Here is a 24413-nt window from a genome sequence, read left to right as displayed (position 1 = left end):
TCTGGCCCTTAACTCATGCCTTATTTTCATATCAGATAACTTATGGAGGCATGAGTAATTTCCTCTGTATTTGGCTTTTAGAAATGAGTTTACTTAGCTTCAAAGACACCTGTTGGCTCAGTCAACACCACCGATATTTTTTTAAGGATGAACTTAGAATCCCTTGGCAATCAATTAGTCAAATCAACAAATACCTCTTGACCTCAGGGTCTATTCTCTTCTTGTCGCTTCTTAGATATTCTGTGCATATCATGGAGAGCTTTTACTGAACTGAATTTTACTTTAACTGAATAAAAGCATTTCTGTATGACTCAGAAATATATAAACAATATGGATGGTCAGAGAATCTGCTCAAAACTTTCTACCAGAGGAAATCAAGCTTCTTCTGATGATCAGGAAAACAGATGGTACTGATTGGCACTTTGATGTGACAATAGAACCTCTCCTGGCCCCACAGAGCTTCTTGAATGTACCAGTGAGCAACCTTTGCCAGAACCAGTGATTGCCTTTTCTTGCTCCCTCTTGGCCTCTGTTTTCATCACATGCTATCCTTCAAATATTTGTACTATATGGTTATGCTATCAGAGACTGAGACTGAGGAAAGATGTTATATATCCTTGGATTTAATTGTGGAGAATTGCAGACTCATAAGCTTTCAGAGTTGAAAGAAACTTTCTTAGAAGAAATTGAGACCCAGAAAGAAAAAGTGACTTGCTCAAAAATACCCAGCTGCTTATACCAGCAAAACTGGGGCTAAAATCTCACCTTTAGGCCAGTATCTTTTGGGTACAGAGTCACATTGTCAGAGCAGAATGAAAATAGCCTTGGTAGAATAATTTTTTGTTTTCTTAAAAATAAGGAATGACTTTTTATGCTTATGAAATCATTACATGTTTACTGTAGAAATTCAGGAAATACAAAAACATCTAAGAAAAATAAGATAAAATCATCAAGGTTTTTACCATTAGGTTAAATTTCCTTCCGGTCTGTTTCTCTACAGGTGCGTACACATATACACATACATACACAGTATACCAGTTAGAGTTCTGGGCAAGGAACAGAAAAAACACCCAACTTGGATTTTGAAGATAATGAGATGAAGGAACTATTTACAGATATAAAGGAGCCAGTAAGAGATGTTGGGACACTTAGGACTAGCAACAGTGGGTAGGGAGAAGAAAAAGTGTTTTGGAGCTTAGGGAGAACTAGAGCTGTGGTAGAATAATCTTCCAGGGTAGCTTCCTTGGCCCCTTGTACCTATACAGTTATGACATGGACTGCAGCAAAAACTCCTATTGAAGAGGGATACCTGACACTGCTCTGCTGTGTTTCCTGTCTTACATTCTTCTGAGAAGACTGGCTCCAAGTGTGGCCTCTGTTTGCCTCTGAAAATGAATATTCAGTTGAATCTAAGAAAACTCCCCTTAATGGGCACCTCAGGGATACATTGCTGCCCAAACCATAATGCCAAAGCAGTGAGGGGAAAGGGAAGATACCCCAAACTCTTCTTCTTCCTGCACTCCAATCTCCTAACACTCCTTCCCTCTCATTGACTAAACCTAACCACAGACAGAGGTCAAGGAGAAAGAGTAATTGTCCCAGCTTGCATCAGATGTTCATGACAGTTTCTCATTCTTGTCTCGGTGGGCATTTGGCTCTGTGCATGAAGCTGTTCTGAACATTCGTATACAAAGTTTGAGTCATACATTTTCATTTCTCTTGGATAGATTCACAGGAGTGGAACTTCTGAGTCATAGGATAGACAAGCGTTTAACTTTTCTTTTTTTCATTTTTATTTCTTTTTATTAAGACTAAGAAAATGAAATAAATAGGAAACATTGACACCCAGGAACATGAAGGCTTTGGCTGGTGTTTTTTTTTTAGCATCTTTATTGGAGTATAATTGCTTTACAATGTTATGTTAGTTTCTGCTGTATAACAAAGTGAATCAGCTCTCTGTATACATATGTCCCTATATCCCCTCCCTCTTGCGTCTCCTCCCACCCTCCTTAGCCCACCCGCTAGGTGGTCACAAAGCATGGAGCTGATCTCCCTGTGCTATGCGGCTGCTTCCCACTAGCTATCTAATTTACATTTGGTAGTGTATATATGGCCATGCCACTCCCTTACTTCATCCCAGCTTACCCTTCCCACTCCCCGTGTCCTCAAGTCCATTCTCTATGTCTGCACCTTTATTCCTGTCCTGCCCCTAGGTTCTTCAAAACCTTCTTTATTTTTCTTAGATTCCATACATATGTGTTAGCATACAGTATTTGTTTTTCTCTTTCTGACTTACTTCGCTCTGTATGACAGACTCTAGGTCCATCCACCTCACTACAAATAACTCAATTTCATTTCTTTTTTATGGCTGAGTAATATTCCATTGCATGTATGTGCCACATCTTCTTTATCCATTCATCTGTCAGTGGACACTTAGGATGCTTCCATGTCCTGGCTATTGTAAATAGAGCTGCAATGAACATTGTGGTACATGACTCTTTTTGAGTTATGGTTTTCTCCGGGTATATGCCCAGTTGTGGGATCACTGGGTCGTATGGTAGTTCTAGTTTTAGATTTTTAAAGAACTTCCAAACTGTTCTCTATAGTGGCTGTATCAATTTACGTTCCCACCAACAGTGCAAGAGGGTTCCCTTTTCTCCACACCCTCTCCAGCATTTATTGTCTGTAGATTTTTTGATGATGGCCATTCTGACTGGTGTGAGGTGATACCTCATTGTGGTTTTGATTTGCATTTCTCTAATGATTAGTGATGTTGAGCATCCTTTCATGTGTTTGTTGGCCATCTGTATATCTTCTTTGGAGAAATGTCTGTTTAGGTCTTCTGCCCGTTTTTGGATTGGTTTGTTTGTTGTTTTTGATATTGAGCTGCATGAACAACATTTAACTTTTTGAGAAACTGTCAAACAGTTTTCCAAAGTGGTTTTGCCATTGTATACTGACACCAACAACGTGTGAGAGTTTGCTTTTTCTATACTTCTCCAACGTTTAGTTTTAACAAACATTTTCATGTGGGTCATTCTAGTGGCTAGTGATACCTCATTGGGATTTTAATTTGCATTTCCCTGATGACTTAATGATGTTGAGGACTTTTTCATGTGCTTATTTATCACTTATGTTATCTTCTTTTATAAAATATCTGTTCAAGTCATTTTAGAACTGGATTTTTAAATATTATTGATTCTTAGTGAACTAAGTGAACTGTGTGAACTTAGTGAACTGTGTGAGTTCCTTGTATATACTGGTTACGAGTCCTGTGTCAGATTTGTGTGCTATATTTTTCTCTCTGTGGCTTTTCTATTTTCTTAGTGGTGGCTTTGGATAAGTAAAATTAAAAAATATTGATGAAGTCTGGTTTACACATTTTTTCTTTCTGTTTTTCTTTTTTGTGCCTAGCCAATGATTTCAAAGACCATAGTTGTAGATTATTTAAAATGTCCTTTTTTTAAAAAAGAGATTTCTATTTAAAAATGAAATACAATTTGAGTGTTTTTCAGGTCACTATATTCCGTAGACAGAATGTGTGCTTACCAAATTCATATGTTGGAATTTAATCCCCAGTGTGATTGTGTTTGGAGGGGAGGCCTTTGGGAGTAATTTGGTCATGGGGATGGAGCCCTCATAAATGTGTTAAGTGCCCTTATAAAAGAGACCCAGAGAGCTTCTTTGTCCTTTTTATTATGTGAGGACGGAGCCAGAAGATGGCCATTTAGGAACTAGGAAGCAGGCCTTCACTAGATACAGAATCAGCCTGAGCCTCGATCTTGGACTTCCAAGCCTTCAGAACTGTCAGAAATACATGTCTGTTGTTTATAAGCCACCCAGTCTGTGGTATTCTGTAATAGCAGCTCAAACAGACTGAGGCAATGTGTATCCTACTTCAAAGTGGGCCATAAAATACTGGATGCTTAGAGCTGCAAGGAGACCTTGATACCATCTATTCCAAACTCCTCCCTAACATTAGATTTCCTTCTTAAAGATATTGCCAATCATAATTCACCCTCTGGTTGCTTCTAGAGATTGAGAGCTACAGAAGTGAGTCCCCTTTTGGGGAAAATAAGATGTAAAAGAGTCACTTCTTGAAATTGAGATACTCTTTTAATAGTCTCCTCAGTAGAATTTTATACAAAATGAATTTCATTGGTGTGATCGCTGAGAACCAAAATTACAGTCTGTTGGCCAGTGCTTATCCAGCTTCAGGATTGTAGTTTGTGTTGGGATACAGAGTGGGACCAGTCTGGGTCCATGTCTGGGCCGTGACAGCGTGGTAAGTGCAGTGAGGGAACTTGCGGCATGACTGCAGAATAATTGCCCTTCCTGGGTATGTCAGGGAATATTTTATAGTGAAAACGTGTTTGTGCTGAGCTCAAAAAGAGTAGGAATCTCCATGAGGAGTTGGAAGGAGGAGGCATAGAGGGTGGAGAACTAGCAGTGGTGAATATTGCCGAAGCTTTGGGTCAGAGACCCAGGTAATGGGAGATGAGCCTGAAGGGCTGAGAACTTTGCACTTTAAGTTGATAGTTCTCAAATTTTCGAGCAGTTGTGCTTCAGGTGGTCAGTCGTCACTCCTTACCTATTGAGTCAGAGTCTCCAGGGTGGAAGCTGGGCCTTTGAATATTTTCACAGACTCTGTATGTGAGACTGAAGCCCACTGGAGTTTGAAAACTACTAGTTGAAGTGAAGAAGCAGTGAGAAAGAGAGAAGGGCCTTGATTAAAGATGTATTAAAAGTGAAATGGTGCCTATTCTTGATCAACTCTGTGTAAGGAATGAGAATGTGGGAGGATTCTGCTTAAGCAACTTTAAAAATGTCATTTATACCAGTTACCTCATAGCAACAGAGTAGGAAATCTGTGGAGGAAATGTAGGAAGTTTAGTTATAGATACAGGGCCAGCTTACTGTCAAGAAATACCCATTTAAATCACCTAGAAACAATACTAACTTTGGGAGGATATGGTTCTGTCAATTCAAATATTGCTGATAATAATGAGATGCTTTCCTTATATAGTGCTTATTCTTTTCAAAGGACATATTCAGCTCATTTTTTAAAAATTAATTAATTGATTTGGCTGCGTTGGGTCTCCATTGCTGCACGCAGGCTTTCTCTAGTTCCAGCGAATGGGGGCTACTCTTCGTTGTGGTGCGTGGGCTTCTCATTGCGGTGGCTTCTCTTGTTGTGGAGCATGAGCTCTAGGCGTGCGGGCTTCAGTAGTGTGGCACGTGGGCTCAGTAGTTGCGGCTTGCAGGCTCTAGAGCGCAGGCTCAGTAGTTGTGGCACGCGGGCTTAGTTGCTCCATGGCATGTGGGACCTTCCAGGACCAGGGCTCGAACCTGTGTCCCCTGCATTGGCAGGCGGATTCTTAACCACTGTGCCACCAGGGAAGTCCCTCATATTTGTTAGGTACTAAGATTTGCTGCAGGGCTTCCCTGGTGGTGCAGTGGTTGAGAGTCCGCCTGCTGATGCAGGGGACACGGGTTCGTGCCCTGGTCTGGGAAGATCCCACATGCTGCGGAGCGGCTGGGCGCATGAGCCATGGCCGCTGAGCCTGCGTGTCCGGAGCCTGTGCTCTGCAACGGGAGAGGCCACAACAGTGAGAGGCCCGTGTACCGCAAACAAAGAAACAAAAAAAAAAAAGATTTGCTGCATGCCGGCGATGTACTGTGATGACTTTTGGGCTAGATATTATTATTATCATTTTGCTGATGAAACTGAAGTTCAGAGAGGTTCATTGATTCCCCTAAGGCCATCTCAGTCAGGAACCAGGTAGAGCCAGGGTTCAAAACTCCTGACTTTACCAAGCTCAGTTCTCTTTTCACTGTTACATAGCTGCCTCTCATAACATAGAGGGGAAGGTTTTAATTTAATTTTATTTTATTTATGTATGATGAACTTGAAGTCCAGAAAAACAGATTTGCCCAAGTTTCCAAGCTGATAAGTACAGAGCAGGGATCAAAGCCGAGGTCCCTGCTTCCCAGCCGCTGCTCTTTTCACTCTAACTTCCTGCTTTCCAGGTGATTGAGTTTATTTCCTTAGTTGTTTAGTGTAGTTGGACCTTTTCTCCCTCAAGTAGGAAGAGTTTAGTGAATTATAAATATTGAAGGGAAGAAATACTGTTTGAGAAGCAAAGCCAGCATTCAGGCCTCAGTTGCTCTGGAACAATGTGTGATGGTATGGTTTCAGCCTGTTCATGAAATTTGTTTTTTTTATTTAGGAACCTGACCTTAATGGTGATGATAGAAATACAGAAATAACTCCAGGAGAAAAGGTACTTCAGAATACCAAAGAGCAACGGGATCAGCAGAATCGGTTGAGAGAGATAGATGAAAAGCTAAGAAAGATGAAGGAAAATGTGGTAAATCTTTTTTTATTTAAAGTAACCAGTGATTGTGTTAAAAATGTTCCAATTTTCTTTGACTGATTTATGACTGTTTTTATGTGTTACATCAGGCAAGAAAGCTAACGTGGGTATTTGTCAGTAAGGATTTGAATAAAGGCTAAAAGTAGAACTCTTAGAACTTAAAGTAGTATTATAATTAATTTATATGACATAATAAACCTGTGAAAGGTGATCTGAAGTCAGAATAATCATCCATATGCCTAATATTCTGTGTCTGAAAGATACATGTTCTTTGTGTGGAAAAATTTGGTAGTTATTCTCTATAAAATCATCTTTATATGTTGGTCTTAAAGCTTAAATACTCCCATTTTTGGTTCATAATTCATAATATATTATTACTCAATATTAATACATTCTAAATCCATCTTGAGCCTAGTTCATGTTTTAATTGCTTGCCATTTAAAGACGTATTATTGTTGATGAGAGAAAACTCTCAAATCAACTAAATTGTGAGCTGGTTGATATTCTGAACCCATTAGAAATGCTCTATAATATTATGATTTTCCAGCTACCCAGAGAATGTTTCTAAATTTTGGCTACATATTTAATTTTGGTGTTTACCTAAAATTAAACATGATGAGGCTGACCTTGTGATTCTGCCTACATCCTCTCTCCTTGGGCTGGTCTTATCATAATTGCAGTCCCTACTTTCTGTCTCCTACTAAATCCTGTTCTCTTGCGTGATCTTCAGGCCTCATGATGTTTTAACCAGTACTTCTGATTTGTGGCCATATCTTACCTGTGTTCCTTATGACTCTTTGAAAATCTTTTCTTTCTTGTCCCTACTTGTATCACCCTTCTCTCAGCCTTGTCACCTCCTGTCCAGCTGCTTATAACCTGGTCACTCTCTTCTCTCATTATTGCGTTTTGTATGCTGCCCCATGAGAGTTAGCATCAGGTAAGTACTTTTGATTAAATTCTGGTCTCCTCAGAGCTTTCTACGAGTGTCCATCATTCCTGACTGAGGTTCTTCACCCCTCATGGTCACGTCCAGCCGAATTGCTCTTCCCACTTGCCAGCCATGGACAACAGCACTGACTCGGGCCTAAAGGGTATCTAGGTCTACCTAATGAGAGTCAGGCAACAGATCTAGAGGGAATAAATGCATTGTGCTTCTCTTTATCATTCATTTTTGCTTACTTTTCATGGGAAATTTGATGGAATTATATTTCAGGGAGACCTCTATTCCTATTTTCTCAGCGTTTTTTTTTTTTTTCTCCTTGAGTGTGATGATATGGGGAAGAAGTAGGAATGGTTAGGAAGTTCATAGGGGTTCTTTGCCCTTGGCCGGTAGTTGTGGGGTGGTTGGTGAGGCATTGAAAACTTGATGTGGTAAATACAATGTTTGTGGTTTGACTGGTTTTGAAAACTGTTGGCACTTTTCATCCCAGACCTACCAATCCCAGGTAGGCAAAGCCGGTCATTCTCCATAATTCAGTTCTCCTCATTTCTGGTCATTTGTCCTATGCCTTGGACATGTATCCATTCTTTTCTACCATGTCTCTATAAATTATTTAATTCTTGACTTGAAAGCTGGGTCCTTTAGAAAATCATACATTTTATTCCAGTGTCATATGATGGTTGGCTAGACTTAAAGAGATATGATAAATATCAAGAGTTGGTTGTTGTCTAAGTGGAAAAGAATAATATAAATACAGAAGAGCAAAAAAAAAAAAAAAAAGTAGAGAACAATTATTATGTATCTACTCTGTGCCAGGCACTGTTGCAAATAGTTTATGATTTATTGACTTACCTAATTTTTACAACCACTCTGTGAGGTAAACACTGCTATCCTCATTTTATGGATGAGGAGATGGAGACACAGAAAGGTTGAGTAACTTCCTCAGGGTTGTACAGCTAGTGAGAGGAAGAGATAGGGGTTAAATGATTAGCTTTTAACAGCCATGCTATACTGCCTTTCTGGTACTTACTGGCTTTTCTTTTCTGATTAATATTGTCTTTTCGTTGAAGTGTGGTAAATTTGTTATAACCAGTAATATTCATTGGAAAATGTTTGGAATCCCTTGTATAAATGATAGTTCCACATTTTTGTGTGTCAGCACTTTCAGAAACTGGTATCTGGTAGATACAGGCCCATGAGTAATGATCTGTATTGTCTTTATGTTTTAATTGCTTATTGTTTCATAATGGCCTATGGAATAGACTGTGTACTGTGTGTGTACTTTTGAGGGACGATCCTGTGTCTGCTTCAAACTCTGTAAAGCCCTTTGTACCTCATAGAATTCTAGGTACTTTGTGGATGGGAAATCTGGAGACCCCAGTCTTTGTTTCAATGATGTCAGTAGCCTGCTCTGTTACCTTGACTAAGTCACTCAGTCTCTTAGACACTTAGTTTTATAACTTTGAAATCAAGGGATTGAGACTAGATGACCTCTGTCCTTTTGCTTGTGATTCTTGGTGTACTTATTTTTGGTGAGAGATGGTGTTACTTATAGTATCTAAGGCTCAGTTTGTGTGCTTCCTAAATATTTAGTATTAATTGGTTTAAATCTTCTGTTGAAAGTTACTTTTGGAAATTTAGTAACACTTTTCAGGAGAATATGACATTGTCTTTTATATATATAGAAAAGTTAGCCTGTTGCCTACAGACCAAAGACTGTTTTCTGAACGATATAGCTTCTAGAAATGGCTAATTTTGTCTTATTCTCCCTATTGCAATGGAGCATTGTTTCCAGATCAATGATTTGGGTGAAAGAAGTAATCTGTGGCCATTGAATTGGTGATTAAAGGCTCAAATCTAAATACAACTACTCTTAGGGATAGAAGGGGGAAAGAGTGAGCTAAGGGGCAATGCAGGAGCCCTGTGGGATGCTCCTGGAGCCACCTGGATCCCAGGATTGATTCGTGAGTAAAGGCTGGAAAAGTGACTTAATCCTATGTTTCCGATGGTAGCCTGAGGCTGTGGATGCGCATTTGCATTGGTCAAGATTGGTGGAAGAAGTGGGATTTGATTTAATCTGGAGGTGGTGGTGGTATTGGTATCAGTGGATCCTGCTTTCAGGAGCTAGGGGAAGTAGGCACACTGAAATGCAGATGAGGCTCAAAATATACTATGAAATTCAGTGGGCATGCAGGGGCCAGAGCACCAGCTGCATGAGTAGAGGCAGAATGAGTAATGGCTACTAGAAGCAGCATATGTGAAACAAATCTTGGATTCACTCAGAATGAGTCAGAACTATAATGTAGCTGCTGTGCTACACATGAAGGAAGAGGTGAGCAAAGCTGATCATACTTGGATAGGAGAGGGACAAGGATAAAGAAGGTACGAAAACCAGCTCATGTGAAGGGTTGTTGAGGAGGCTGAGTGTGTTTATTCAGCCTGGTGAAGAAAGGACATGCGTGTGTGTATGTGTGAGAGTGTGTGTGTAAGAGTGTGTGTGTGTGTGTGTGTGTGTGTGTGTGTGTGTGTGTGTGTTGTGGGAAAGGAGGGGGTGGATGGTTTGGTAGAAAAATCACTCATGAAAACTTCCTGAAGAGAATTGAAGGACTAACATTTGAAGTATTATTTTTATTCTTTATACTATAGGGAAAAAAGCATGGTGATTGGGAAGCCACAAAGCAACAGATTTCTGCTAAATACTAAGGAAGAAAGTTAGAATGATCTCAGTGGGAGTGATCTTTCAGGGGCAAGGATTTCAAATTAGGCTAGAGTGACACTTGCTAGGTAGCTGTAGGGAGGGTTTAAGTATTAAGTCCCATTCCTGGGCACATGTCTGCAAAAGGTGAAAACTCTAATTTGAAAAAATACACGCACCCCAATGTTCATAGCGCACTATTTACAATAGCCAAGATATGAAAGCAGCTTAAATGTCCATCAACAGATGAATAGGTAAAGAAGATGCAGTACATATATACAATGGAATATTACTCAGCTGTGAAAAAGAATGAAATAATGCCATTTGGAGCAGTATGGATGGACCTAGAGATTATCATCCTAAATAAGTATTAGGTAGAAGTAATATTAGTTAATATTAATTTGTAATATTAGTAATTAAGAAGTATTAATCTGAAGTAAGTCAGACAGAGAAAGACAAATATCATATGATATTACTTACATGTGGAATCTAAAAAATGATATGAAGGAACTTATTTACAAAACAGAACTAGACTCACAGACAGAGAAAACAAACTATGGGGAAAGGGAGAGGGGAGGGAGGTATAAATTAGGAGTTTGGGATTAACATATACACACTACTATATATAAAATAGAGAAACAACAAGGACCTACTGTATAGCGCAGGGAACTATATTCAGTATCTTGTAATAAGCTATAATGGAAGAGAATATGAAAAAGAATATATATATATATATATATATATATATATATATATGAATCATTTTGTTGTACACCTGAAACTAACACAACATTGTAAATCAGCTATACTCCAATAATAAAAAAAAAGTGGCTGGATGGTAGGTCAGTTTCTCCAGCACAAGTAGGCAGCTTGTGTATGGTGAGCATGTGAAGGTGCTGTGCTTTGAGCTGTTTTTCACATGTTGGGGGAGGATTTGTGCTGAGCCATTCACCTCTCACCTAGTTGGTTCCCATGGGGTTAGGAGTATTGGCTTTGACCATGATCTGTCAGGCTAACTACTTGTGCGGAGATAATTTGAGATAATAGAATTAGGAGAAAATGGAAGTAGCCATATTCATAGAGTAGGCAACAAACCCCACAAATACCCTCTCCATCATTTGCCATACAGTACCCTCTGGTACCTCTAATCCCATCTAGCTCTGAGAGTCACTTTCCCTTGTTTTGGTGCTCTATGGGCTTCTCTGCCCACTCAGTCTTCTAACCCCACTCTGCTTTTTATTACCTCCCTGGGTTATAGTTCCATTATGTAAGCTTCTATACATGGATCATAGTGGTTAAGAGCCAAACTGCTTGGGTTTGAATCTCAACTCTGTACTTACTCTCTGTGTGACCTTGGGCAGGTCTCCTGACCTCTCTGTGCTTCAGTTCCTAGATCTGAAAAATGGGAAGAGTTGTAATTAATACCTACCTCACAGGCTGATATGAAGATTAAATTAGTTAACATACATAAAGTGTTTTGAACAGGGTCTGACACATTTTAAGTGCTATGTAAATTGCACTTAAATTGTTATTGTTGTTATTAACATTATTAATATGGCATTTACATAAGGTTGTTTCTATGATAAGGAAGGGGAAGGGTATAGTATAGAGGACGAAATTGAAGACAGAGGGATAAGCCTTGGAGAAGAATCAAGATGCCCTTTTCCTGACTCAGGATGAAAAAAAGGAAGGATGGCCTAGAAGGGCAGGTTCAGAGATGAAGAGAAGGTGAGAGAGGTCATGCCTGAATGTTCTCTATTTACTCTGTAAATTAGAGGTCAAGCCATATGATCAGAATGAGAGGTAGAGTGGGGATAGGGCCTTGAAGCAGGGTAGGAAAGGACGGGAATAGACCTTGTGAGGGTGAGAAAGAAACCGTGGTAAACAATGAAGACTGCCCAGCTGAGGCTGGAAACCCCCGCTATAAAATGGTGTCAGCCAGTAAGGCTTGGAGTCTTCTCTGACGGCCCTCAGCAGTCCACCAAAAATGGAGAAAATGGGTTGTGAGTTGAGGCAGGGATGAGAAGAGGTTGGGTGATTGCAGTGGAAGATCAAAGAGGCAAGGGAATTGGTGGTACGTATAAGGCCATAACTAAAATTAAAAAAAGAACAAATGTGATATGTATACCCCAGATAGCAGCTGGGACCCCTTTGCCCTTCTTTGACCTGGTTTCATAACATATATACCATAATAGAATCCCATACTGCCATCAAAAGAATGAGGTAGATCTGTGTAACTTGGAAAGATGTCTGTGATATCATATTAAGGAAAAAGTGCCTTTTGCATAAGACAATGGTCAGTATTATACCATTTTTATAAATAAAAAAAGTCATAGAAAATTCCTGTACCAAGGATAAAAATATGTACCAAATGCTTAAGAGTGCTTACTTTTAGTGGGGATAGGATGGATGGGGAGGTGAAAAAGGAAATTCACTTTTTATAACATACTCTATTTAAAGGGAAAAGTGTGTTGGGATTATGGGTGGTATTTATATTATTTCTCATACTTTATCTTCTAACTTTCAGTAATCTACATGTATTGCATTTGTAAACAGAATTAATGTTTAAAAATATGAAATGCATTGATGCATACAAAAGATTACTACTTATTGTCTCTCAATAAGTGGTGTTTATGCATTTAGAAAAGTAGAGTGGGTCACAAGGAATAATGTTCAGCTTCACCAGACCAGTGATTAAAATTCATATTCAAGCAATGTTTAGGCACTCTGTACATTTACCAGACCAGCAAAAACAATGATAAATGTGATATAATTATATGCTAGGAGGAGAGGTGTGGACAGTGATATGTGAACATTATTGGTAGCTCTTTAAATTGGTTATCTTTCCCTCTGGGAAGCAATGGGTCAATTGTTATAACAACAGCTCTTACGCTTTTTATATTTTTGACCTGCTTAATTCCAAAGAATATTTTAGGAATATTTCCAAAGAAATAACACCCAAGCAAAACCAAACCAAACCAAACCAAACAAGAAACAACTTAAATGCTCTCAAATAGAATGTCAAAGCATTTATAGCGTCTTAACCCATTTAATACTATGATGGGATAATAAAAGTGACAAGTATATGAATTTTGTCAAGAAAGGACTTTTAATTGGGAATGAGTGATACAAAACATAAAAATAAAAATTCTAGATAGATTCTAAGTATCAACTATAACTATGTAATGTATTTATGTATATATACTGACAACAACCTGAAGGGAAGTAAAATATGTATTAATAGCTTAGCTTTATTTTTCTACTTTTTATTAAAATTCCATTATTCCTAAAGAAAGGGGAGTCATAATTGAGGCAATTCTATTATTTCCTTGTTTTATTTATACACATTTTAATCCTTTAGTGTAATGGAACTTTTTGGGTAATGTAAAGAAATAATAATTCACGTTTGGTCTAATTTTTCTGAGGTATTGAGTATTCCATTGCGATAATAAAACTAAGGGGATTTTTAAAAAAACAAATAACATCTTTAACTTCTAGGATTACGTAAAAATGCCATTAATGAAGTTGCATAATAATTCTAGCTTTCACAAATCAAAAGAATTCAATTTTAGTTTTTGCATTTTCCAAGAAAGAATCGTCAGTATGATCTATCTCATTGACTCCTTTAATGATAAAATATTCTCAAAGATGTTTTGTTAGTATTGGTGGGAAAAGCTTTCCATGGTTCCATTCATTCTAAATGCACTGACCGTATTTTTTAGGTCTTTATTGATTCTCTTCTCTCTTTTTGATTCTCTGTTTGAACTTAATTCATTTTTTTCATCATTTGAAGTCTCTACTATTTCTTTCTACATTCTTTCCCTTTTTGGTTTCCTGGAAACCACTGAGCTTGGCCTTGTTTGGTGAACTGCATTGTCATGATTGCATCAAAATGTTTAGCACTCGAAGCCTGTTGCTGAGCATTGTGGTTAAGAATGTGGTTCACAAAGGATGATAAATCCTTGTGTTCTGATTCTTATTTTGACATGCTCTTGCCATTTAACCTAGTATAAGAATACATGGACCCCAATCAGAAGACTGGAGGGTTTCTTCTGCTCAGTGAATGGATGGAGGGTCTACCTTCAATTGCTAAACATGCCAGAATTGGAATTGGAATTATAGAATGTGAGAGCTGAAGGGCCCTTAGAGGTCACGTGAGCCAGTTCCATGGATCAGAAACCAAAGTCTTGAACAGTTAAATGATTTTTCAGGGACTCACAATTAGTTATTGATAGACTTGGGCCAATCCCCAATTCTTTTGACACTTCAACCTGTGCACGATTCATTAAATCCAACCTCTCTAGGTCACACCTGTATAGTTCAGCCAATTTTCAGCTAAGATTTGGGGCTACTCACAAATGTCGGCTTTATTCTAAAACTGTTAAGCTGTTAATAACTGTTATACATCTTTTACAAATTCAACAGAACTCTAAGCAACCTGACATGTTTGTGGTTAAACTGGAAGACTAACTAGTATCCTTTAGTTTTCATACATTAACTAAGGCCTGAGTTGGAAAAGTAATTGTACTCTTTCTTTGGTGCCATTGTTCAGAACTGTAGGAGTTATTTAATCTTATTTTTTCATTTGTAACAGCTCTTAGGAAGCTGGATAAAATAACATTGACACCTAAAATTGGTATTTTTTTATAGAGTATACAAAGACCTCTTTGTTTTCCTTCTATAGGTGATGGGAGGTGTATGCAATAATGATGAAAAATATTTGGTTGTGAAATTTTGAAAGTGAGATTTACACATTGATAGGTAAACAGACCTTACAAAATTTGTTCTCTTAGTCATAGGCAAAGAAACACATTTTGAAACAAGTAAGTAGAACATTAAAATTTCACATGTATGTATATATATGTATAATTTGATGCAGAAGTTTGACAAAACTTCTTGCAACTGAATAGTATCATTTACTGGTTGAGAAACAGCATGTAGCAGTTACAGGTACATGGCTAGTGTTCAGGAGTTATTGTGGAATGAATAAATGAGCCAGTAACCTTTTAAAAGTTTTTGGTTACATGTGACATTTGAATATAGTGTAGGATAAATTGAAAACACAGCTAGCTATAGTGCTTTGGAAATAAGATATTAAGGATAATTAGATGTTTTTTCATTGACTTATTTTGTTTCCACTATCATTTTTAATCCATTTATAAAATATGTTAGTAGATTTCAGTTTTAAATCCAATTTGGAACAAGAGGAGATATAAAAACATTTTTATTGTATAAGCAGAATACAAGGTATATTTATGAGTATTAAGGATATTTTCTTCTGGATTATGATTCTTCACATGTATTATGATAATGCGGACCTGATATTGTTATTGGGTGTAGTATTGGGCTGTTTCTGAATGATAATGTGCCATATCTTGAAAGTCATCTTCAGAATTAGAATTTTGATGGCAATTTTGTTTCATAATGCTGCTTGTTTTTCCTTAAAGCTTTATTGTTGAGCAGAGGCTCTAGAAATATATAATAAAGCTAATTGGATTTTAGCATAACTCAAATTTTGCTCTTTGAATTGATTTTCAGAGTTCATTGGTTGAGGCCATGTGCCATGGATGTGATTACCTGGAACAAGTGCATGGACATGCTTCAAGAAATAAGCAAATAATAGCACATTGAAGAATATAATTAATATAATTATATAAAGTAAAAGAAGTATTATAAAAAATTATAATGCATATAAATAAAACACATTTAACCATTATAGCATTTATCAACATAAAATTAGAATGCGTAGATAAAAATTATGACCATTTTAGAGGTTGAAATTAAGCCTATTATTTGGATGTTAACATGGGGTAGGAATACTGTTTAATTTCTTTTTCAACACCTAAGGTCGTTGTTAGCATCATTCTTTTAGTATATTAAATTTTTTTTTTTTTTTTTTTTGTGGTACGCAGGCCTCTCACTGTTGTGGCCTCTCCCATTGCGGAGCACAGGCTCTGGACGCGCAGGCTCAGCGGCCATGGCTCACGGGCCTAGCCGCTCCGCGGCATGTGGGATCTTCCCGGACCGGGGCATGAACCCGTGTCCCCTGCATCAGCAGGCGGACTCTCAACCACTGCGCCACCAGGGAAGCCCCTGTATATTAAATTCTTGAATGATTCTTTTCCAATGGAGATGTTAGTTATTAATATTCATATGTAGTCTTTAATCCTTTTATTACCTCTTCAACCAGCTACAGCCAGTTTTTTTTAACTAGACCTTCAGACCCTAGATCTACTTCTGGTTACCATCTCAGGCTCCCTCTGGCCAAAGCAGGGATTATCTAAAGCAGTGATATCAGCATAGATGGTCAGAGAACTGTTTGTTACCGGTGGCGTAAGGAAATGTGACCAAAACGTAAATCCATACACTCTTTACTTCATCAAGAAAAGCTTGCTTAATGATGTGGCTGATTTAAATTCTGGCATGGCTCTTTATCTCATAGCAGACCAGTAACAATCAGTTTGAGGCCTGGCATTGCCATCAGGCCACTCTTGGAGGAGCACTGAGTGCGGGTCCATTCCTCACCTCTGCTGGTGAGGCCAGAGTGACTCATGTCAGGTTGGGGACCAGACCACATTCATTGTGTGGAACTGGGGCCAGAGTGGGACCAGTTGGGCCATGTGGAACATGGCCATGGAAGGAAGTTGAAAAAGCTGAAACAAAATGAAAAATACTACCTGGAATTATGAATCATATAAAGTTTCATACTTAGAAATAAGAGAAAACAGTGGCCTTTCAGCCAGCCCTTGTGCCAGGTCTGTAAGTAGGTGGGTTCTACTTCTAGCTCTAGGGCCAACTAGAGTTTAGAGAAACTTCCCTTAGTAAGGAAAACCTAAATATGCTGGATAAAATGTGTTTTTTGAAAAGTAATTTTTAAAGCATGGCTGAGCTGGCAGAAACATAAGGGAATCTCTTGGAGGACAGAGATGGAAAGGCAGTATGAAGCATTAGGGGTAAGTAGCCACTGGAGCCAGCTTTTGTCCCTGAGGTATCTAATGATCTCCAATGGCCCCAAGCCTGGGTTTTAACAGGCTGTGTGTAGGGGGCTCAGGCGATAGAGCCTGAGGCTGAGGAGTTGGCAACCATATGATTAAAACCTCAGTGGATGAGGAAGAACCTGCTCTGGAGAGGGAGTGGTAGAAACCTTGTGCTCTCATGTATGTATGTATGTATATATGTATGTATGTATATGTGTGTATGTACGTTCCTATGTATGCATTTATGTAAGTATGTGTATGTCTATCTATCTCTGCTTTGGTTGTGGGTGAAATGGGAAAAAAAGTCTCCCATGAGAATTTCTAACTACAAGTCTGCATGAAGGTAGGTTTTGGGTTTGAATTCACACTCCTTGCAGAGAGCCTGAGAAACCCCAGGTTGAATGTTTAGTTGAACGTGGTCTTAGAGAACTTAGAGTACTCCTGACTCCTGATAGAAAGAAAGGGAAATCTATTCTAGAAGAAGATAATTTAAATCCTTATAGAATTCCCACAAATAAAGTTTAAGGACCATGAATTCACAGTAAAGATCCCCTTTCCCCCTCAAAACAACCATAAGAAAATAAGCCACCATAAGCAAGAGTAAATAGAAAAAACACACTGCAGAATCAGTTCCACATAGACTGCAGTTTGGAACAGTATATTTTAGAGTGTAAAATAAGTCTGCCTAATATATTTAAAGAAATCAAAGGGGCTTTTGAGATTTGAAATGGAACCAATTAGAACTCATAGAAATGAAAATATGAAGTGGAAATTCTTGGAATTAGACCTTCCTTGATCTCTGCACAGGATCCTGGAACTTACACTTATTTTCCCCACATCTTTCTGTAACTTTTCTAAATCTTTGCATCATCCCTCTAGTGAGAACACCAGTATTTTCAAATCAGCCAGAGAAAAGTTATGTAGCTTTTCTAGAATAGCACATCAGTCTCTGAACTCCAGGGCAGAAGAAAGAAAAAGGTATATTATAATCACACGCAACCTACATTTGTAAGAATACACCACTGTTATTATTTTTCCCCAGTAAAATGGATTTTTTCCAATTGCTTATCTGCCTTTCTTACTGCCTCTCTTAGCTTTAGCTTTTACAGCGTTAGCTCTTTATACTCGAACTTTTCACATTGAACAGTTTTAATTGGGACACGCACCAGATTTAATAAAGAAATGAACTCCCTGATTCATTAAAACATTTAAAATTGACTTTATTTTTCAGGACAGTTTTAGGTTTACAGAAAAAAAAGTGAGCAAAAAGCAGAGTTCCCATGTATCTTTTCACCACTATTGGGGCCCTGAAATTTCCCCTATTATTAATGTCTTGCATTAGTGTGGTGTGTTTCTTACAATTGATAAGACAATATTGATACATTATTTTTTTAAAATAGATTAATTTTATTTATTTATTTTTGGCTGTGTTGGGTCTTTGTTGCTGTGTGCGGGCTTTCTCTAGTTGTGGCGAGTGGGGGCTACTCTTCGTTGCGGGGCGCAGGCTTCTCATTTCGGTGGCTTCTCTTGTTGTGGTGCAGGGGCTCTAGGTGCGTGGGCTTCAGTAGTTGTGGCGTGTGGGCTCAGTAGTTATGGTTTGTGGGCTCTAGAACGCAGGCTCAGTAGTTGTGGCACATGGATTTAGTTGCTCCATGGCATGTGGGATCCTCCTGGACCAGGGCTCGAACCCGTGTCCCCTGCATTGGCAGGCAGATTCTCAACCACTGCGCCACCAGGGAAGCCCCCTGATACACTATGATTAACTAAAGTCCATAATTGTGTTGTACAGTCTGTGGGTTTTAACAAGTGTGTTACATGTACCCATCATTACAATATCATACAGAATAATAGCTTCATTGCCCTAAAAATCCCATGTGTACCACCTATTCATCCCTCCCTCTCCCCCCATGAATCCCTGGCCACCACTGATCTTTTTACTGTCTTCATAATTTTCCAAAATATTGTATATTTACTGTCATGTAGTTTTCAGAGTGTCATATAGTTGGAATAATACAGTGTATAGAATTTTCAGATTGATCTCTTTCACTTAGCAATATGTATTTAAAATTTATTCATGTCTTTTTTGTGGATGAACCTAGAGACTGTTATACAGAGTGAAGTAAGTCAGCGAGAGAAAAACAAATATTATATATTAATGCATATATGTGGAATCTGGAAAAATGGTATAGATGAACCGGTTTGCAAGGCAGAAATAGAGGCACAGATGTAGAGAACAAACGTATGGACACCAGGGGGGGAAAGCGGGGGTGGGGGGGTGGTGTGATGAATTGGGAGATTGGGATTGACATGTATACACGGATGTGTATAAAATAGATAACTAATAAGGACCTGCTGTATAAAAAAAATAAAATTCAAAAAAAAATAAAAAAATAAAATTTATTCATGTCTTTTTGTGGCTTAATAGCTCATTTCTTTTTATCGATGAAAATAATTCCATTCTGTGGATCTACCACATTCATCTACCAAAGCACATTTTGGTTGCTTCCAAGTTTTGGCAATTATGAATAAAGCTACTACAAACGTTTGGATGCAGGTTTTTGTGTGGCCATAAAATTTCAGTTTATTTAGGTAAATACCAGGAGAGCGATTGTTGAATCTTATGGCAACCTATGTTTAACTTTGTAAGAAATTGTCAAACTGTCTTCCAAAGTGGCTATACCATTGCATTTCTACCACCGAGGAATGAGAGTTCTTATTGGTCCACATCCTTGTCAGCATTTGGTGGAGTATAGATTCAAGCTTCGATCTAGTGGGAGAGGATAGGACTGGTAAACAAATATGATAATATAAAGCAGAAAAAACAAGGGACATGAGAGAAGTGCAAAGAAAGTGCTATAATTTGTTCAAAATAGAGAAGGATTATAGCGGAGGGATCTGGGAAGGTTATGTGGAAAATGTGAAATCTGAGTTGAATCTTGGGAAATGTGTAGGGCTTTCCTTTGTGTAGATGGGAGTGGGTATTATAGAAAGAAGATACTTTGTGGAAAAGGGCTAGATACGGGAAAGCTTGGGCCACGTTAGGGAATAGTAGGCAAGATCAGTGGCTTTTATGGATTAATATGAAGGTTTGACTTCATGCTGATGACACAGAGATACATGACGTTTTGGAAACTTGAACTTTTCTGAAGCAAGAATGTGAACCAGGCTTTCTGCAGTGCTCTTGTTTGGGAGAGGGTCACTTAGTGAGGGTGCACCCCAGCTGCCAGCCCAGCATCTACTGCCAACACAGCTCTCCTAGTCTCAACTTGGCATCACATGGACCTTAACACTTGTGGGTATTAAAAGCTATGTTTCTATGTTTTTTTAAAAATTATTATTAAAAAAGCTCTCCTAGTGGTGGTGATTGAGATTTGCAAAGAGGGCAAAGACATTGGTTCTTAGTAACAATGACAGTTGCTTCAGATAAATGTCGAAGTGGAATGCTGAATTTGTTATTCGATCAGATTGGTGACAGGAGTTTGGAATTTTGCAAATGACGTGCGACAAAGCCTTTCTATGATCAAGGGTCTGCTTGTATCCAGTTTGACTGGAAGGGAACAGAGGAAAATAAAATTGTAAAAGTAGAATAAGGCCATATTTAATGGCAGGATATGGCAGGCTGATAAAGTTGTATGAGCAGCTGTTTGATATGACCTGAACTGAACTTAGAGAAACGTTTTTATTGGTGTGTTAAGTAAACTTATCCTATCAACAAAGGCGATGCTGAAGGTTACTATAAGGACTGTTCAAACAAGTAGAAGTTCAGTAAAATGAAATGATTCACATAACAGGTGTTTTATTCTCAAGGCTTCTGTTCTCCCAATTTTGTACCCTGCATGAAGATTGTAGGTTGTGTTGGATTTTTCTGTAATCTCCATCTCTCTAGGTAGTTTTTCTATCTGTCTAGAAGAACTGCAATCATATTTGTAATAAAATGATTATAACATGTCTTTGGTAGACATTACCAATTGCCTACCCCATTTATAACTTCTTCCTTACTGATAAAACTCTGGGACAGCCATATGCCTAGTTTACAATACTCACAGTCTCAGATTCCCTTATATCTAGGAGTGGCCCTGTGCACCAGTTCTGGCCAATGGGGTAGAAGCAGGCATGTTCTGATAAAAAGAGGAAGACTCAGCTTACATATGCCCTCCTTCACCCTTTCTCTTCTTGGTTGGAGCATAGAAATATTTCTTGAACCTTCAGGAGGCATCTTGAGAACACGAGGGCAGAGCAGAAAGATAAAGGAGGATGGGGCAGTGATGCCATCATGAAGCCACTGCATCACCCCTTATCTGCTGACCTCTGACCGACCTCTCTCTTTTTTATAATTAATTAATTTATTTTTGGCTGCGTTTTGTCTTCGTTGCTGCGCTCGGGCTTTCTCTAGTTAAGGTAATTGGGGGCTACTCTTTGTTGCAGTGCGCGGGCTTCTTATTGTTGCAGTGCGTGGGCTTCTCATTGCAGTGGCTTCTCTTGTTACGGAGTATGGGCTGTAGGAGCGCGCGGGCTTCAGTAGTTGTGACTCACGGGCTCTAGAGCACAGGCTCAGTAGTTGTGGTGCACAGGCTTAGTTGCTCCACGGCACGTGGGATCATCCTGGACCAGGGCTCGATCCTGTGTTCCCTGCACTGGCAGGCGGATTCTTAACTACTGCACCACCAGGGAAGCCCTGACCTATCTCTTAAGTTAGAAAAACCAACCTTGGCTATGTCAGGCAGGTCTTGTGGGTTTTTTGGTTTTTTTTTTTCTAATGAAAGTGATACTCATTGATACGGTAGCCTACTTCCAGTCAGATATAAAATGTTTAACATTTCATGCTAGTGCATCAGTGGGATTAAGGGAATCAATGAGTCTTGCAGGGGAATTTCTGTGGCACTTCAGTGTGTCTGCCTTGTGGGATGTGAGTTTCAACCCCAAACTGAAAGTTACACCTTCCCCCAGTGGAAGCAGGTTATAACCTCTCCCTGTTGCTAAAGTGAATACAGATGGCACAGAGGGCAAACATCAAGGGGAAGAACTCTGATCACGAGGAGCACGGAGTGCTCAAAGTAGTGCAGGAGCTTGCAGTAGAGACAGGAGTCACTTTGCGGGTAAGCGAGTGATTAGCGACAGGCATTTCGCAGGCTGTAATGGAGGGAGCAAAACGCCTGCAAAATGCCACTGGTGATGGCCCAGAGAGTATTTGCAGAGTAAATAGAAATGGTAATAAGAATCCTGGCACGATGGACTAACATTCTAGATCAGCACCATCCAAAGAAATACAGTACAACCAACATATATATCAATAACTTCAAGTCTTGTAATAGTCACTTTAAAAAGGTAAAAACAAACAGGTGAAGTTTTATTTAACCCAACACACTGCCTATTGTTGTTTTAATGTATAATCAATATAAAATTATTAATGAACTAATATATATATGTATCACATCTTGGTCTGGACTAGTCACATTTTAGGTGCTCAGTATCCACATGTGGCTAGTGACTACTGTATTGGACAGGGCAGTTTTAGAGAAGAACAAAGTGATTTATATGCTATACAGATACATTGGTTTATTCTAAAAAAAGAAAAAAGTAAAAATTTTCACCAAAATTCTAATTGTCTAGAGTTGTAGAAGAAATATGCATAAGTTAACGTCTAGGAGAATCTAACAATGATGAGGAAAAAGTCCTATGGAAAATGTCCAGGCATCTTTTTTTTTTTTTTTTGCAGTACTCGGGCCCCTCACTGTTGTGGCCTCTCCCGTTGCGGAGCACAGGCTCCAGATGCGCAGGCTCAGCGGCCATGGCTCACGGGCCCAGCCGCTCCGCGGCATGTGGGATCTTCTCGGACCGGGGCATGAACCCGTGTCCTTGTCTATGCATTTGTTGAATTATTTTCTTAAGATAAAGTCCTAAGTGGAATTGCTGAGTCAGAGTATATGTAGAAAGAGTTTGGTTCTCTGTTGCCAAATTACCCTCCAAGGATGATGTTTAATTTATACATGTACTAACAGTGTTCTGGAGTGCTAGATCTATGCCTATAGTGTTATCATTAAAAAAATTTGTTGCCAATCTGTTAGTTTAAAATGGTGTCATTGCTTTAGTTTGCATTTTTTGGTTACTAGTGAATTTGGACATGTTTTCAAATGTGTATTGGCAGTTTGTATTTCTTCTTTGGTGAATTTTCTATTTATATATTTGTTCATTTTTAAGAATTAAGGTGTTTTTCTTTTCTTTTTAATATGTAGCTATCTTTATATATTTAGAACACATACTCTTTGTTACATGTTATAGACCTATTTCCAAAATGTTAGATTATACTTGCTGTTTTCCAGTTTTTAAAAAAGTTTGCAAGGTGCTGTTTTCCTAGCTTATTATCATGTGGAGTCATTTGTGAGAAGTATATGTGGGTTGTTGCAGCTTGCTTTGTGTTTCTTGAAATGATACATCAAAAGTATTTATATCCTTTCATGTTGAAGCCCCGCATCTTTTCTAGAGTATGTTTTGAATACGTTGTGTCAAGGAAATCACCACCTAATTATGTTCCTGCTAAAGCGTCTGTTATTGACTTTGAAGTTTGCTGCTAATCTCTTTTTAGCTACATTTCTTTGGATCTAAGTTTTAGATAAACAGTGGCAAGTGAAGACATAGAAGAATGTAATTTCTTTTCTTGAGGGAGTGTACTTTTAATATTTTAATGTTAAAAACGGAATTAGCCAACACCATTTTTATTTTTATTTATTCTATCTCTACATTATATGAAAACACACATAATCAACATCAATGGTCTGAGATTATCCTTCAGAATATTTTCTGAGCTGGTTATTCAAGCAATGTACAGCAGTTAGTAAAGTCTTTAACAACGTATTAAGATTTGACAGACCTGTTAACCAATACTGTATCACGTACTTGAATGTTGAATGGTCTTATGCAAAAAAGAAATGTTAACTAGGTGATGGGATGGAGGTGGTAGCTAATGCTATGGTTGGAACCATTTTGCAACATATATCAATCAACACATTTGTGTACCTTAAACATATAGAATGTTATATGTCAATTATATCTCAGTAAAGCTGGGGAACCAAAAACTTTTGAAATACTTAGTAAAAAATAGGGCTTTTCATTTGGAAAGTCTACCCCCTAATTGCTGTTTTTAGCTACTGTTGCACTTTTGGGTATGAAAGTAACATGGTAATATTAAATTTGACTATGAAAGCTACTAATATATTAAATTCATGTCTCTAAGAATTTTAAATAGGGGACACAAGGCAAATAAATACATAAATAGTGGGAGAATATAAACAATAATTTCAAGATTTTGAAGGATACAGTATAGAAGGTACTTTGGTTTGATACTTTGGCAAATAGGAAAGACAACTTTATAGGTAGGGCTTGAGTTACTCAGAGAGAAGGAGGGGAATGGGACAAGTGGTGGAGGA

The 24413-nt window shown here is 38.4% G+C and overlaps 1 protein-coding gene across 1 annotated transcript in view; it reads left to right on the top strand.

The window, feature by feature from the left end:
- FSIP1 (fibrous sheath interacting protein 1) overlaps positions 1 to 24413 on the top strand; it is a 201115-nt gene that overhangs the window by 61959 nt on the left and 114743 nt on the right. The window contains exon 9 of the mRNA XM_065872620.1: positions 6231 to 6371. Within this exon, the coding sequence (XP_065728692.1) occupies positions 6231 to 6371 (141 nt within the window). The remainder of the gene's footprint in view (positions 1 to 6230; positions 6372 to 24413) is intronic.

The sequence above is a fragment of the Phocoena phocoena genome, chromosome 2 (genome assembly GCF_963924675.1).
Source record: "Phocoena phocoena chromosome 2, mPhoPho1.1, whole genome shotgun sequence".
NCBI classification, from domain to species: Eukaryota; Metazoa; Chordata; class Mammalia; order Artiodactyla; family Phocoenidae; genus Phocoena; species Phocoena phocoena.
The sequence above is the reverse complement of the archived record's forward strand: the minus strand, read 5'-3'. Positions and strand labels throughout refer to the sequence as shown.